Here is a 17,521-nt window from a genome sequence, read left to right on the forward strand (position 1 = left end):
CAGGAAGCAGAGGCAGGAGGATTGAGAATTCAAGGCCAGCCTACTCTACATGGACCCTGTGTCAAAAAAAAAAAAAAAGGTGCCTTAATTGGAACACATGCAGCTGGAGTCTCCCTGTACTGATTCTGACCTCACATCTCTTCCTTGATCTTGACCTCTCCTGTTTCTCCTTGCACTGCCCTTGACCTGTGCATGTCTTCTCACTAAACCTGACCATCATGTAGTTCATGTCTTTCTCCTCACATCGCCCGATGCTGACCTTGACCTGCTTGTGCTCCTGTCCACTTGCCATGACTGTTGGCATCTCACACTGACTCTGACTGGTCAGTTGTTGCACCTTCTTGCCCACACTTGACCTTCCTCGCCTCAGCTGCATGTCCCACTGCCTTGACCCTGACCTGCTCACTCTGCTGAGGTGCATTCTCCCTTTCTCCCTAGACTTTGATCCTCGCCACTTTTGGCACTGGAGCAGTTTCACGGACTACGTGCAGTGTGTGCTGGCCTTCACGGGCGTGGCAGGCTACGTCACCTACCTGTCCATCGACTCGACCCTGTTTGTGGAGACACTGGGCTTCCTGGCTGTGCTAACTGAGGCCATGTTGGGTGTGCCACAGCTGTACCGAAACCACCGACACCGCTCCACAGAGGGCATGAGGTAGGGGCATTGCAGAGGCTCCTGGGACCATTGAATACCCCAAAATACAGTAAAATCAGATCATTGAACACATTGGGCCTTTGACCCCTCTTCTGAGTAGATATGTTCAGGTGGGAGAGGGAGAGGATCAAGGACCTTCTGCAGAGGCCATGACCTTCAAGGGTTGGAGAGCTTCCTAAGGGTTAAGGATCCAGGAACAATGAGATCTGGTTAGGCTTCCAAAGATAATGTGTTGGCACAGGTGGGTGAAGCTGAGGTAGCTCTGTGCCCCCACTAGGTTAAGATTGGCATGAGTATGGCATCTGGGGATGTGTAGCAAGCATAGGATGATTCCTATGGACTCATTGAAAACTCCAGTGGAAAGTAGTGTTTACTGAAAACAGATCCACCTGTGGGGAGGGGACAACAGCACAGGGAGCTGTTTAACCTAGCACCATATTCTCCCTGAAACCCCATCCATTCTCACTGTGACCCCATCCATTCTCACTGAGACCCCATCCATTCTCACTAAGACCCCATCCATTCTCATTGTGACTCTGTCTACTTCTCACTGAGACCCTATCCACTTTTACTGTGACCCTATACATTCTCACTGAGACCCCGTCCATTCTCACTGAGACCCCGTCCATTCTCACTGAGATCCTATCCATCTCACTGAGACCCCACCCACATCTCACTATGACCCCATCCACTTCTCACTGAGACCCTATCCATTCCTACTGTGACCCTGTCCATTCCCATTGAGACCCCATCCATTTTCACTGTGACCCCATCCATTCTCATTGTGATCCCATCCATTCTCACTATGACCCCATTCACCTCTGAGACCCTGTCCATTCTCATTGTGATTCTGTCCACTTCTCACTGAGCCCCTGTCCATTCTCACTGAGACTCTATCCACTTCTCACTGTGACCCCATCCATTCTTCTGTGACCCTATCCATCACACTGTGATCCCATCCATCTCAGTGTGACTCCACCCACTTCTCACTGTGACCCAATTCACTTTTCACTGTGACCTCATCCATTCTCACTGTGGCTCTATCCATTCTGTGACCCCATCCAATTCTCACTATGATCCCATTCACTTCTCACTGAGATCCCATCTGTTTTCATTCAGACTCACTAACAACTTGAGTTTTACTAACAAGAGATCCCATCTGTTTTCATTCAGACTCACTAACAACTTGAGTTTTCACTAACTTCTATTTGAGTTTTCCCACCCATGTCAGTTCTTTCACTTTAGGTCAGTGGAATCACACCCTCAAGTCTGTCTGTGGGTGAGGAGGGAGTGATGATTTCACAGCATTTGTGAGTTCATTTCAGTCATCGGCGGGGTGTCTCCCTGCAGTTCACTTTACACAACTCAGCTATTACCGATATGAAGTGTTGGTACAGGTGTAGGGCATAGGTGCAGGTGTGAGGCATCGGTGCAAGGTATAAGGTATGGGCTCAGGTGTGGTCAGGGATGTAAGTGCCAGTCTGGGCTGTGGCATGATGTGTCGGTGTGAAGGAGAGAACTGGGCTGATCGGCATGAGCACAGTCGATCCAGAGTTTCCCAGGTGAGGGCGTGTGAAGCCCTGAGCTGGGCCTGGGGTGTTTCTTCAGTGGTGGGTAGGGCTTGTTAGAAGCACCATTCCCAAATGGTGATCAAAGAAACACTCAGGAGTCACTCAGCAAGGTAAAAAGAAAAGTTTTACTTCTGCAGAAGGGTGCAGCTACAGACCATAGTCTGATAGGCAGAGCACACTGAACCAGGAGTCAGCTCAGTTTTTATCTCTCTGCCTCTCACCCTGATGGAGGGTTTGGGTTCACAATCTTCCTGATTGGCTAGCTATTATCTGTGATAATGGCAAGGTTTTTTGATGCAGTGACATTTTTGCAGCTCAGTGAGAAAGTGATTTCCCAAGGTCCCCTAAAGATAGGGTATGGGGGCTGACATTTTACTCATCAAGCAGTTTGAGATTAGGGCACCTGGTGGTAGATAGCGCTGTCTGACGCAAGAACTTTGCAAGGTCCAGTAACATTTTACAAAGCACATAGGCAGCAATTCAGGAAAGTTAGCTGGCATCTACTCAATGATAGATGTTAACTCCTTTGACAGAAAAGACCTAGCTTTAGTTGATTCTCACAGGCTGTAAGGACCCACAGGCTCGGGTTTGGGGCTGGTGGGTATGCAGATGGAGCACCAACTCTAAACATGTGTGCAGAACTCATTGGAAGGTGGCTGTGGAATTGGCTCTGGGCTCAGCACAGAGGAGCCCTGTCTGTGTGTGGGGTTGCCTGGCCTCCCTCTGCTGGGAGAGTCTGTAGAAGGCCTGGTGGTTCTTGGCCTTCTCTTGGCACCTGGGATTATTGCTGATATGTGGGGAGACTCCATCTAAGGCTCACACTCATGTTCCTTACCTGCTGGTGAGTGAGGGTCTCACAGACTGCTCTTCCTAGCTAGGAGCCTGCAGGATGGAGTGCTCAGGTCACAGGGTGTAGCCTCTGCCTGACAAAGGCCACTCACAGGGCTGTTCTGACTTCCTGAAGGAGAGCAGGTGTCCCATGTAGACCACACTGTTGGCACAGGGCTGCCCTTATCAGATGGAGAACATGGAAACCCTCCTAAAATCCAAGTTCTAGAGACTATTCAGGGACACCCCACATCAGGTCTTTCTTGAGGTCAGTCCTGCATGTCTGACTGTTCTACAGATGCTCTAGAAGGGAGGCCCCAGCTCTCAGTGCTGTTGCCTGGAGATCCAGCTTTTGGGTGAATGCTGGAGAGACACAAACATTCAGACTGTGGCAGGACCCAAGCGTGGCAGGGGTCTAGAGCCCCAGTGAAGGGCAAGTAGAGAACCATGCCTCTTCTGACCCTGGAGTACAGAGACCATGATCGATACTGCCCAGACACAGGCAGGGTCTGAGCATTCCCAGGGGTAACTTCTGGAAGCCAGATCTTTCCTCCTGAGTCTGAGATGTGTCTCAAAACCCCCATGTTGGATGCCAGGGGAGTGTCTAGTTTTCATTTCCAGCTGAAGGCTGGGGAGGGGCAAGTGTGCAGAGATGCCCGGGTGGCCTGCTGGGGAGGCTCCCTTGAGGTGGGTCCTCTGTGTACACAGGCCCCTGTGCCTGGGTTCCCATGGCTGCAGGGTGGCATTGTTGATGAATATCCTTGTTGTGTTGTCTCCTTGCAGTGTCCAAGTGCGGTCCCCACCTCCATGCCAGAAAGGCCTCACACTGCTTCCCACAGTCCCATCCAGGTTCCCTTCTGTCTCTGGACAGGCTCAGGTTCAGGTGTGTCCTGCCCATGTACCGCCTAGACACTTGGTACTGTCAAGAAGCATGGTTGATGGCATGCATGCATGCCTACACATATGCACACATACGCCCCTGTGCACACTTTTCCTACCTTGGAGCAACTACCAGAGATATTTTTGAATAACAATTTTCTTTTAAAAAATGAAGTGATTGTGGCTCCGGAACTAGTGATAAGAAATGACAAAGCTTTTGAAATACTTTCCTACTTAGTGCAGTGAATGCAAAAGGCAAACTCTGTGGGGTATTTGCATTCTTCTTCCTCCAGGTTTTACTGGATTTGAAGACTGTTCCCTAACAAGTAATTATTGGAGAGCGGGGGTGGGTGTAAAAGATAAGAGGGGGATGAGCATTCAGTGCAGCACGTTATTATTGCAGAACCGGGAAGGAATGATGTGGAAGGCATCAGAAATGCTGCATATGGAAGCAGAGGTGTTGCAGGACCCTGGAGGCCCTGTGGAGGCCCCATGGAGACCATGTGAGGACAGGGCAAGGAGAGGGCAGGCAGGCATGGCCCTCAAATAGCCAATGTGCTGAGGAGGAATCTGAGACACTGGCCTTTGAGCCAGGGCTGTTGCTTCTCTCAGAGATACCCAGACACTCTGTGAGTCCAGCTGGAACCCTGGGCTCTGTCGCCATCACAGGCTGTGCCAGAAAACTGGCCCTGCATCTCACCAGATCCCCAGCACCTTGCCTTTATCCCCCATTAGATTCATAGACTCTGGGGAAGCAAAGTACATCTCCTTCAGACCCTGACTGTCACTCAGACCTCCATGGATCTCCCTGTGCTGTTTGTACATCAGGCCCAATCATCTGTGATGCTCGGCACCCACTGACGCAAAGACAGCTGGCTCGCCCACTGTAACAGGAAGGTTGGAACAGAGTGCTCAACAAGAGCCGCGGGACATTTTTAGAAAAACCATTTTATTGAGATAAATTCACATGCCACAGTCACGATGTAAAGTACACTTTGATACACTTGAGCGCACACATACTTGTGCAGCCATCACCATGGTCTAATTTTAGAGAACTCTCATCACCATAAAGGTTTAGAAACCTCAGCTCATAGCTGTCATTCCTTGGCTTCCCGCATCCCTGCCTTCCACTCACCGTCTCTCCCGATACCCTGTTCTAGACATTGTAACTGGATCGGATAGTGTGTGGCCTTCCCTGTCTGGCTTCTCAGGTCATGTCATGTTTTCAGGTTCATCTAGGTTGTGGACGCAACTGTGCTTTCTTCCTTTCTGTGGCCGAATCATGCTTCATTATATGAGTATTTCAGGCTTGTTTATCCGTTCTTCAGTTAATGACATCAGGGTGCTCAGCAGTTTTCAGGCTATTGTGAATAATGCCAGGTACAAGTGTTTCTGTGGATGGGTTTTCCTTTCTGTGGGCAGGTGCCTCAGCATGGGATGGCTAGGTTGTATGGTGACTCAGTGTGACCCTGTGAGCATCTGCCAGCCTGTTTTTCAGGGTGGCTACACCAATCCCTGTTTCTCCACTGACCCTCTTATCTGCTCCATGGTTCCAGCCATCCTGGTGGGTGAGAGGTGCTGTCTCCTTGTGGTCTTGGTTTGTATTTCCTGATGACATTGAGCATCATTTCATGTGGCCCTTGTTACATCTTCTTTGGAGAAACCTTCTTCAGGCTCTCTGCCCATTTTTAAATTAGTTATTTGTGGTGTTTTATTACTGAATTGTGAGTTTAAAAAATACATTCCAGATAGTAGAACCTTATCCACATATGTGATTTATGGATGTTTTCTCTCATTCTGTTTCTTCCTTCTTTCTTAATGGTGAGAAGTTTTAGCTGATGACATCCATCCAATGTATGTTTCTCCTTTTATCACTTGTACTTTTGGTGTCTCACCTAACAGACCTTTGCCTAACCCAGGGTCACAGACCACCTCCAAGGGGACATGGTTTTGGTGGGCTTCAGTCCTGAGAGAGTTTTTATAGGTGGTAAGGGGGTGGCTTGTCCCTTGTGCTCGACTGGGGCAGGACAGTCGGCATGCCTGTGGGCCAAGGCTGGAAGGCAGGATGCACAGGCGCAGAAGTTAGTGCTTGTCTCCTGGCCCTGGCTGGGGTGAAGCATTTCCCACTGGCGCCCAGGGCAAGGATGAGGTGAAAGGTATTTTAGGAGTAGTGATCTGGCAGCTTGGTTTGGAGGAAAAATGCTGGAGCCAAGAATGAGGTAACTGGAGCCTGGATTAAAACAGTAAGGAGAAGGGGTCAGGCGAAGAGGCCCATTGAAGGGGTGGCAGCTGGCAGTGAGGGGCATGCAGAGGGAGCTGCAATCAGTCCCAGGCCACCAGTGCCAAGCTGGGAGTAGAAAACCTGGGCCCCTGGAAGTAACAGTTCTCATCTCCTCCCCATACAATGCTCTCTTTCCAGGAGGGTGGGCTTTCTGAACTGTGGGTGTCTCTTGGTCGGAGCCTGGGCCAGCTGTTTCCTCTGTCCAAGGAGCAAGGGATGTCCTTGGGATGGGACTTACTACCAGCAGACTGAGGATGGGACTTGGTGGCATTAGAAGCCACCAGGTAGCAGAATTTGTGGTGCTCACTGTTTTTTTTTTTTGAGACACTGTAAACCCAGGCTGGCCTTCAACTTGAAATTCTCCTACCCCAGCTCCAGTTGCTGGGGTGACAGCCATGAACCACTGTGCCTGGCAGGCTCACTCTGTTCATGCACATGGCATTGGGGTGAAGGGCCGTAGAAAACCCAGTGTGGGGAAGAGCAAGAATTTGATGCCACTGGGAAATAATGCACTAAAAATCCTGGTAGTTGTGGGAGATGAGTGCCCTGGGTCCAGACATCACCTGTGCTGCACATGGTGGCTACTGCAGCTCCTGATGTGCAGATCACTTGGGCCCTGCCTGAATTGCTGTCCCTTTTTTCTGCCTAGCCCCTTAAACTATGAGGCTGGTGTCAGGGCCTCAGCAAAGTCAGGTTCCTGTCCAAGGAACAGTACAGTGGTGAGGTCACTTACAGGCCATCTGCCTGAAGGACAAAGGCAAACTGAGGAGTCCAGGCGGCTGAGAATGTCCTAGGTTGCTGGACAGCACCATACATCAGTGATGACTTCATGTCTCTGCTCGCTGTTGCAGAGAACACACCTGTGCATTTGGGGCCAGAGGGATGCTGACAGTGAGGGATCCAGGCAGATGGACGGGGACAGGTGATCCTACATCAGGGCTACAGCTGTGTGTCCTGCACCCTGCACCCTGTCCCTGTCAGGTTTGGAGCTGAGCCTGGATACTATGCCTACTTTCTGTGTGGCATGGGGGGTGACTTATTTAAGCTCTCTGTCTAATGCTTGCCACCTCTGGGTGTTTTGAGGCCACCCCAACAATCCTCAGCTGCCTGCTCTGAGGGGTGGATAACCCTCATCACTGGGCCTTCTCACTCCCTGCTGGTTGCCTGGCTTTGAAGCAGAGAAGGCAATGAGCCCAGCAGAGCTACACCTGGTTCTAGTTTCCCACCAGGCCAGGCACATCCTACTTACGGGCCAGTCAACTGACCAGGTTGCATCCTGGCTGGCTCTAGGAACTGGAACCTGAGAGCCCAGCACCTGCCTTCTGTTTCTGTTGGGTGTGCAGGCATGGGTGTCATGGGGGGTTTCTGGGGGCCTGGGAAGGTGTGACTGGCCCTAGGGAACAGCTGGGGGACTGGACAATGTGATTTTCCCTGAGGAGCTTCTGAGGGCCTTGGGCAGGTATGACTTTCTCTGGGGAACAACTGGGGGCCTGGACAAATGAGACTGTCTCTGGAGATCTTCTGGGGGCCTAGGAAGGTGTATGTAGCTCATGTGGGCTCTTTTTGCAATTTGGCTTTCCACTAAGGTTTCAGGATAACAGGACATTAGCAAAAGTTAAATACAGTTTAACCATTCCCTAAATTATAACTTGGTTCGGTTGTGACCACCAAAAAAAAAAAAAAAAATCCTCTGAGAATTGGAAAAGAATGAGGTAGGAAAAAACCTGGTAGGTGTTGTGCTGCCAACAGCAGGCAGCGTGCAAACCAGCCTCAGGTGGAGTTGGAGCTAGAGGGCAGGGGCCAGGGGAAGCATGGTGCCTTTGTGTTTAGATTTCCAGGGCACCAGCCTAGGCAAAGGAGCCTCTAGTGAGACTGCGAGATCTGTCCTGACCCGCAAATGCGGTGTTCATCATAGGTGGAAAAACACTTAGTGGTTCTGCTGAGTTCTGTGGTTGTTGGGTGGAGGGTTCCTCAGGGGACACTCTGTGACACTGTCAGGAGGGCTGGGTCCTTGTCCCATAGTTCAGAGGACACCGATACTGTTCCCGGTCCCATAACTCTAGATTTTGCAGACGTAACATGAGGCTGGGGCTTTGCCCTGTTCTTCCTGGAGCATCGAAAGTACCATCCTGAACTGGTCGAAAGAGACGACCACTTGAGGGTTTCTCCTTGGGCTGTGTGCCAGGAAGGAGGGAGCAAGCCACGGGCACAGGAGGGTGTGAAGCCTGGGACAGTGTAGCGGGCGGATGGGGAAGTGGCTGTGCGCTCAGTGTGAGGGATGCCTCCTCTGCCGCGTGGGCTGGGGTCTTGTAGGCCTGATGAGAATTCCTGCCTGGAGTCATCATGCTAACATCCAGCTCACTCTGGACCTGCAGTTTTGCTTAACTAACTGTAACAGGTTCAGTCTGCTACGGAAATGGGTCTCATTGAAACTTGTCTGCAGGAAAATGGTCATGCTTGTGTTTATGCCTGGCAGGCTGGTGTTTGTTCTGCAGTGTGCAGATGAGGGATGTGTGGGACAACAGGTAGCAACAGTGGGAGGCTCCTGAAGGGAAACTGCAGCACTTTTTGCTGGTGGAAATTTCCTCCACTCTTAGTTGGGAGGAGGCCCACGGTAGCTGCTTCCTGCTGTGTGCACCTCCGTGGCCTTCTCTGTTGGCCTTTAGTTTTTATCCTCAGCACTGGGTAGAGCACCTCCAGCTAGGTGCAGGTGAAGGAGCTTTGGTGAGGGGCCACCCCTCTGGGCCAGGCAGACTGACTGTGAGGTGCTGGCTTCCACAGACACCTAGGGCTGGGTTCTCAGGCCCTGCTGCTGTACCTATAGGAGTTGGAGACACGGGACCCTCGTGTGAGGTGGACTGTCATCTCTTCTCTCTGGGACACCAGGGTCTTGGGTAGGTGGGACAGGGCTGGGTCAGGAGTGCCCCATCCTCCTGCTGTAGCTCCCATCTTCCTGGTGTATCTACCTACCTTCTTGTCCCCACGGCTGACCTCCGTGTGTCCCTGTCCTCCTGGGTCACTGCTGAACACCCTCTTATGTCATTACAGCCTCAAGATGGTACTCATGTGGACGAGTGGTGACACTTTCAAGACGGCCTACTTCCTGCTCAATGGCGCACCCCTGCAGTTCTCAGTGTGTGGCCTGCTGCAGGTGTTAGTGGACCTGGCCATCCTGGGGCAAGCCTATGCCTTTGCCCGCCACCCCCAGAAGCCAGTGCCTCATGCAGTGCACCCTGCCAGTGCCAAGGCCCTTTGAGCTGTCCAGGGAGGACAAGGACATGTGACTGCTGACTTGGGTACTGACCAGACCACCTGTGCTCCTGTGTCTGGGAGGCCGGCCCTGTGGGCCCTGCACGCTGGCAAGTGGGTGTGGGCAGAGATGGAATCCGTGTGCCAGGTTTTCCATCAGCCTCTGAGAGGGTGCTCAGAGTGGGTGGGGCTGGGACTGGTGTTGCTCTGTGCTCAGCTGCCATGAGGGTGGTGAGTGGATCTTGTACCCAGTGCTTCTGGCTATTTTCAAGGTAATGGAAAAGGCAGGTGTCTTCTTCTGCATCCTCTCAGAAAACACTGGCCTGACCCCAAAACAGGTCCATAGTCCCTCTGGTGGCCTGCAGCTCTCTGGACGGTGTGGTCTTGGCTGCTGGCGGCCAGTCCGTCCTCACCCTCTGTCTGGCCCCTGCGTGCCATAGCTGTGCATCTGCTGCTTCTGGCAGCGGTGGGAGCCACTGGCCTGACACCTATTCCACGTTCTGCCCCTCTCTCAGTTCACCATGAGGCCATTCTATGCTCAGAAGCCCTGTGCTGACAGGGGGCTCCTTTGACCAGAATATTCTAGGTGCTTCCGTGCGACTCCCACAGCAGTATCTTCCCTTCTGCTGGGTGGGAGGGCTACCACTATTCTCGTCAGCACGGAGGCTCTGGCAGCCACTGTGGCTGGTGGAAGTCAGTTCCACCTCCCCAGTGTCCCTCAGAGACTCTTGAATGTTAGGTGAGACTCTTGCTTAGCTCTTTAACCTGCAAGATGCTTTAAAGATGTTTATTTTTTAAAAATGGAGACGTCTGTAGTGGTAATTGCCTCCAGATTAAAATGTCATCGATCGCAGGCTTGATGACTGCTGAATAAATGTATCCTGTGTGGCGCCTTTGGGGGTAATAAACATCTTATGAATCCAGCGCGGTGGCACCGGTGCGGGGAAATGAGTGGAGTCAGCAGGTGGGCTGGATGGGGAGTGAATGGGGGAGCAGCAGGGGGCTGGATGGGTGGTACAGGTTGGGAAGTGGGATGGGTAGAGTGGTACAGGTTTGGGGGAAGGTAGGAGGATGGGGTACGTGCAGGTTCGGGTATGGGGGTTGCATGGGTGGATTAAAGGGCCTATGACAGCACTAGGGACCTGGCACAGTGTGGGTGTATGAGGGCATCTGGTGGTTGAATCCAAGGGTCCTGGAAGGTCTGGGTACAGACCATCCTCCTCAAGACTGATAATTGTCCCAGGAATGACTAGATTCATGCATCTCCAGCTTGTGGAGTCAGTCACGAGGTTTGGGGGACACTCTAGGCCAACTGAGGCATAGAGAAGTGAGGCCCTGCCTAGACTCACTGACACACTGGCCTCTGCTCAGACAGCCCAGCTAGGCATTGTTGCTCACAGTGACCATGACCTGTGCTGCCATTTGGGATGGGGTGGTCTCATCCCTCGGCATTTCTCAGCTTAGTCACATCACTGCTATCCTGTGTGGTTTTGTTCACTTCAAACTTCAGGTGCACAAGGAAGCCCTACACCACAAACAGGCGTTTCCAGTACAGCTGACTGTGTCTGTGGGAGTGGGCTGGTGGGAGTCTGGGGAGCTCATGTTCCTACAATCAGATGAGCAGTTGAGGTGATACATGGAGTCTGCTTGAGCCCAGCCTATGCCCTCCCCGAAGCAGGGTGGGAGGGCAGGCCTCTTGGTTTTCAGAGGGAAGAGAAGCCCAGGGTGGCCATGCTGGTCTAGCAGCTAGTGTGTCCCTCTCCATCCACTGTTCTCAGCAGATCTGGCTGACAGCCCACCATCTGGTGACCCAAGGTGACCTCCAGCACTCTAGTCCCTGGTTGTGGGAGCTCCTGGGGCTGTCCAGAACTATTGCAGATTCCCCTGGCCATTCCCCACCACTTACATGGCCCCTGAGGGACAGCAATCTGGGTTCATTTCTGGCTTGTCCCTTGTCCCAGGCCTTGACTAGGAGTTGCAGCCCATCTGTGTATGCCAGTGCTTTGCTGGGGACAAGGATGACAAGGGTGGGGAGCAGAGGCTCACCCCATGTACCTCTTCAGAACCCAGCCCACTCCATCGCTGGATTCAACTGAGATCACCAACCCTGCCCTACTCGCTGCTGCAGATGGTGCTCTGGTTGTTCCCAGATGGCCCCTATGATCATGGGAAACCCCCTGCCCTGGCCCCAGCAGTCCTGTGCTCAGGGCTGACTCCATAGACCATATGTGATACCCACCCAAGAGGAACTCAGCGCAGAGCTAAAGGAGAGGCCGGTGTTTTTTTTTTTTTTTTAATTATTATTGAGTTGCAACAGGATCTTAGGCTACGTCTGCAGTACAAGGGCTTCACACTGGGGCCCCTGCTGAAAGCTACAGTGTAGTGGGCAGGGAGGGTGCCCTACAGGTAGTGGGCCCTCTGGGAGGCACTAATAAGCTCTGTGGTGACTGAGCTCATTAAAAGGAAAAGGTACAGCTGAGGATTTGGCTCAGTGGTAGAGTGCTAGCCTACCATGCATAAAACCCTGGGTTCAAGCCCCAGCACTGCCAAAAAAAAGGAAAAGGTACAAAGCAGCATGATTTGTAAAGCGCCATTCCTCCTACCCGACAGAGAAAGGGTCCCGCTCTTATGCGGACAGTGCACCCTTGAACCCTGAACCTCCTCCCGCAGCCATCTTGAGTCAAATCTGGGGACTTTCCAGGGAATACAGCGTCCCCTAGGGATGAGGCTATGGTCCCACAGTAGCTGGGAGGGCAGGGAAAGGACTAAAATGCCTGCATGCCAGTCTTCAGCTTTGCTACCTCATGAGGGGGAGCTACCAGAAGACGCGTGTCACCCGAGGGGCTGGTGTCAGGGACTGGGGATCAGAGGTCAGTCTGAGGTTCCCTCCAAGGAACAGGTACTTGGAGTTGGGGGTTGTGAGTATGGTGTCAAGCCTCTGATCCTGTGTCCTGGAAGGCAGTATGGACTTCTGCAGTGCTGGTGCCTGCCCATGGCTTTTCCAACTCCCATGTCCACTGAGGGTGACAAGGTGGTTGGGCAAGGCCATTCCCCACCCACCAATGCTCCCCAGCACTGCCCTGGTCACAGAGTGGTTGGAAGAGTCAGGGTCAGCCCCAGGGCCAGTGTGCCCTGGCATTTGCTCCAGGCTTGTCATTTCTGGGACTCACTGAATTTATTTTTGATCAACCATAGAAAATTTAAAACCCAAAGGATGATAAAGGGGAAGAGGAGGCAGACCAAGGCTGTCGAATCCGCTAGGCATCAGCGAAGCACGGGATGACTCTGGGGAGCCAGGCTGGCTGCGCCTGCTGCAGCGACATGCGCTGGACCAAACTCCTGGCTCCAGGGTCAGCGGATGGCCGTTTTGTGGGCCTTGGAAGGGCGCAGGCATTGACCCGCCGCAGCCCGAACCTCCCGCCCCGCTGCTCAGGGTCCCGCGGCGCCCCGCGTGCTCCCCACCGAGTCCCCGCCCTCGGGGCCCTGCGAGCAGTCCTCGGCGCTGGCTGAGCCCGAACGCGTGCTGTCCTCGCGCGTGCTGTCGTCCTGCAGGGCCGGCTCGGGGCTGGCTGCGCGCTGCTGCTGCTCCTTGAGCTCCGAGTAGGAGCGCGAGAAGGTGTGGAAGATGGAGGTGACCGGGAAGGCCATGAGGAGGATGCCGCTGAGTATACTGCTCAGCGCCACCACCTGGCCCGGGAGGCTGCGCGGCACCATGTCGCCGTAGCCCACGGTGGTCATGGAGATGACCGCCCACCAGTAGCTGGCCGGCACGCTGGAGAAGTCGCGGCGTGCGCCCAGCTCGCGCTCCGCCAGGTGCACGAGCGGCGCGAAGAGCGCCATGGCCACACAGAGGAAGAGCAGCAGCAGCCCGAACTCGCGCGCGCAGCGGCGCACGGTGAGGCCGAGCGAGCGCAGCCCCAGCGAGTGGCGCGCCAGGCGCATCACGTAGAGCACACGCAGCGCGCGCAGCAGCCGCAGCACCAGCCCCGCGCGCTCCAGCAGCTTGCTGCCCGCGGGACCCGCAGCCAGGCCCACGAGCAGCGACACGTAGAAGGGCAGGAGGGCCAGGATGTCGATGATGTTGAGCGGCGTCCGCAGGAAGGCGCACTTGCTCTCGGCCTGCAGGGAGCGAAGCAGGAACTCAAAGGAGAACCAGGCCACGCACACAGTCTCCAGCACGAACAGGTTGCGACACTTGGCGGAGCACTCGCCCTGCAAAGGAGAGGGACACGCGGTTGGGGGTGGAGGAAACATCACGTCGACTCCCCAGGAAGCCTGCGCCTGCGGGGAAGGGGGAAGAAGATGGCCCCAAACCCAGGTCCTGTTAAAAAAAAAAATAGTAAAAATAGTCCATGAGGACTGATGAGTTCGCTGACCCGGAGAACTGGGAACCACTGAGGGCTTCTGACATGATGGGCTCCTGCCTACCAGAAAGAAGAAAGATCTAAACGTATAACCTAACAGACAACGGGGAAAAGGAAGACAAATAAAACCCAGCAAGTAGAAGGAAAGAGGCAATAGAGATTAGAGCAGGAACCAAGATTCTAGAGAACAGATCAACAAAGCCAGGAATGAGTTCTTTGAAAAGATCTGCAAAATTGACACATCTCCAGCTGTGTGACCAGGAGAAAGAGGAAAATCTCAACATACTAGAATCAGAAATGCAGGAGGCAACGATGCTGCTGCCTGAACGAGAGAAAAGGAACAGGAGCTATTCCATGAATGTGCTGGCAAGTTGGAGAAGGAAAGGAAATGGATGAATTCTAGCAGGCAAAGCACAGAAGTGGGTGTACGAAGAGAGACCATCTGAATAGACCTAAAGCAAGTGCCCACAGAGCAAGCCTAGGCCCAGATGGCCCCACTGCTGACCTACCAGCATTTAGAGTATTCACAGACTACTACAAAACACCAGAGGGGAGACAGCACTTCCTAGCTCATTCTGTCAGACCCTGATACAAAAACCAATGTCATCTCAAGGACTCAATATCTTACGAAAACGCATGTAAGAGGCTTGCATAAAATAGTAACAAATTGAATTCAGCAGCAGATAAAAAAGAATTAGAGACTATGAAGCCAGATGCTGTGGCACACACCTATGATCCTAGCTACTTGGGAGCCGAGAGGATTGTGGTTTAAGACCAGCCAGGCAAAAAAGTTTGCAAGACCTCCATCTCATTCAATAAAATCTGGGTATGGTGGTGCATGCCTGTCACCCCAGCTAAATGGGGAAGCCTAAATAGGAGGATCCCCATTCAGGGAATAAAAGTGAAACCCTATTCAAAAAATATCTAAAGCAAAAAGGGCTGGTGGAGTGGCTCAGATGGTAGAGCACTTGCCTAGCAAGCCTGAGGCCCTGAGTTCAAACCCCACCCACCCAACCACCACCACCACCAAAACAAAAACAAAAACAAAAAACTATGATCAAGTGGGATTTATCCCAGGGAAGCGGTTTGGGTTAGCATCTGAAAATCAATTAATACATCATAGCAATATCATAAAACCTGAAAATTATGTAACCATGTCAGTTGACACAAAAACCTTTTGGCAAAAACCATCTTTTCATGATAAGCACTCAAAAACTAGCAACTTCCCCAAAGGGGCACCCACAGAACACTGGCAGCTGACATCACACTTAATACTGTAAGACTGGATGCTTTTCCCCTAAGGTCAGAAACCAGGTCTGTGTTGTCATTCTAGCACTGCTGGACGGAGGTGCAAGCCAGAACAATTGAACAAAACTGAAATGAAGATATTCAAATTGGAAGGGGAGAAACAGGACTCTCTCTTCACAGGTGACTTGACCTGGTATGTAGGAACGCTAAGGAATCCACTAAAAAACCAACAGAGACAAGGAGTTCAAAGGGGTTGAAGGATGTGAGATCAATATACAAAAATCAGTTTTATCCCCATGTACTTGCAGTGAACAATCTGAAAATGAAATTAAGAAAAATTTTGCTCACACAGCATGGAGGAAGATACACAAACAGTCATTAGGCACAGGAATAGATGTTCAGCCTCGAGAGTCGTGGGGGAGGTGCAAATCACACCTCAGATGGTGGCTGCAACCAGTGGTCAGACCACAGCAAGCGTTGGCAAGAATTTGGAGAAACTGGAGCTCAGGCAGTGCTGCAAATGTAAGCTCCTCAAGTGACTAAGCAGAGCTGCCATCTGACCCAGCAATGCCACTCATGGGTGTTGCCCAAGAGAAAAGAAGCATGTGCCTGCACAGAGCCTCGGGTGTGAATTTTATAGCATTACTCACAAGAGCCAAATAACACAAATGTCTGTGGTGGGCAAGTGAACAAACAAAAGGTGGTGTGCCCTCACGATGGGACAAGGCTAGGCACTGACACAGCATCAGTACACCGTGAAAACGTGAAAACGTGACATGGAAGAAGCCAGGCACACGTGACCATGCACATATGGTTCCATTCATATGACAGTTCCGAGTAAATCTGTAGGGGTAGAAAGTGGACTGGGACAGGGCTGGGGCATGGAGGCTGGTCCTGGGGCACAGGGTTTATTCTGACACAAGGAAACTGTTTTGGCTTTGGCTGGAGTGATGGCTGCACAAATCAGAATACACTGAAAATCATGCAATTGGATGCTTAAATGTGTGTTAATCATATATATCAATAAAATAAATATTTTGTATTAAAATAATCTCAGCCAGGCATGGTGGCTTATGCCTATAATCCCCACTATTAAGGAAGCAAAGATCAGGAGGATTGTAGTTCGAGGCCAGCCAGGCAAAAAGTTAGTGAAACATCATCTCCATCAATAACCAGATGTGGTATTTCAGGCCTATAATCACAGTTAAATATGAGGATCATGGTCCAGACTGACCCAGAAAAAGACTATGGGAAAAAAGAACTTAAGCAAAAAGAACTGGGGTGTGGCTCAAGTGGTTAAGTGCCTACCTAACAAGTACAAGGCCCCGAGTTCAAACCCCAGTTCTGCCAAAAAAAAAAAAAATAACCTCCCCACCCCTCACTGAAAAAACATAACCTCTAGGCAAATTTCAGAGTGTGTGGCTGGCTAGGTTGTTGGAAATTAGTGAGTTGCAGTTGGCGAAGGCCCTGGTGTGCAGCCCAGTGCTAGGGCCATGTTCCAGGGTTTGGACAGAGACAGTCATCTTGCTGGGAAGGCTGGCCACACACAACCTCTCAAAGTCACATGTCACCATCTTACCCTGCCTAGCCACAATCCCACCCCAGCCCATAGGCCTCCTCTGCTCACAACGCCTGACTGCCCAGTAGAGCCAGTTCCTCCAGTGCCTCTCTCTGTGGGGGACCTCAGCAATGACACTCTGCTGTCTGCTCTCCACAAGACCTGAGGTCCCTGTGGGGGCACAGGATGGGAGCCCCTGACAGAGGTACCTTCTGCCACCAGCAAGACCTCAGCTTAGGACAGGTCTGAGGCTCCTGGTCAAGGCTCAGAAACCAGTTTTTAAAAATCACAACTGTGTCAGAAGTGTACGGCTAGGTTAACCCTGGTGCATGGAGAGATGCAGGCAGGGGAACCCTGCAGGGCTGCCCAGTATATTCAAGGCTAGCACTGATGGATCACCTAGTCTGTAAGGAACCCAGAGAAAACCAGGCTCCCACTGCTTCTGCTGCACTTGGCATACTCTGAGATGCCCGCTGCAGCTTGGAGCATGTATGCAGAGTGGTCTGCCTTGTCCACTCACTACCACGTTAATGAGCTGTTGGAACCCTGCAGCTTGGCGTCCAGGTTTACACTCTTCCTGTTGTGACTGGCAATGCTTACTTCTTTGATGATGAGAGGAGAGGAGGTCACACTCACACCTGAAGAAGCCGCTCAGCCCTGGCAGTAGCCACTGACTGGTTTCTCTAAACCACCAAGCCTCCTCTCACTTTTGGGGCCATGGCTGTGTCTATGGAGATTGCTGCTCACTGCCTCCATAGTTCCCACTCCCAGATGTCTGGGATGTGAGGCTCTGGCCTGGATCTCATGTGAGTAGTGGGAAACCCTGACACACGTCTCAGTGGAGACACTAGGCATTTACAGAGGAGTCTCAGCATCCCCCTCCATCAC

The 17,521-nt window shown here is 52.2% G+C and overlaps 2 protein-coding genes across 8 annotated transcripts in view; one reads left to right on the forward strand and one right to left on the reverse strand.

Moving 5' to 3' along the window:
• Slc66a2 (solute carrier family 66 member 2) overlaps nt 1–10,387 on the forward strand; it is a 38,910-nt gene extending 28,523 nt beyond the window's left edge. For 2 of the 4 annotated variants that reach the window (XM_020162187.2, XM_074069594.1), the window contains 2 exons: nt 439–655; nt 9,263–10,387. In XM_020162187.2, coding sequence (XP_020017776.2) covers nt 439–655; nt 9,263–9,470 — 425 coding nt within the window. In that variant the 3' untranslated portion in view covers nt 9,471–10,387. The remainder of the gene's footprint in view (nt 1–438; nt 656–9,262) is intronic. The other 2 variants (XM_074069595.1, XM_074069596.1) reach the window with 1 other exon arrangement.
• Nucleotides 10,388–11,580: 1,193 nt separating this feature from the next.
• Nucleotides 11,581–17,521, reverse strand: part of Kcng2 (potassium voltage-gated channel modifier subfamily G member 2) — a 65,052-nt gene continuing 59,111 nt past the window's right edge. For all 4 annotated transcript variants that reach the window (XM_020162193.2, XM_074069592.1, XM_074069593.1 and 1 more), the window contains one exon: nt 11,581–13,675. In XM_020162193.2, the coding sequence (XP_020017782.1) occupies nt 12,893–13,675 (783 nt within the window). In that variant the 3' untranslated portion in view covers nt 11,581–12,892. The remainder of the gene's footprint in view (nt 13,676–17,521) is intronic.

The sequence above is a fragment of the Castor canadensis genome, chromosome 4 (assembly GCF_047511655.1).
Source record: "Castor canadensis chromosome 4, mCasCan1.hap1v2, whole genome shotgun sequence".
NCBI lineage: Eukaryota > Metazoa > Chordata > Mammalia > Rodentia > Castoridae > Castor > Castor canadensis.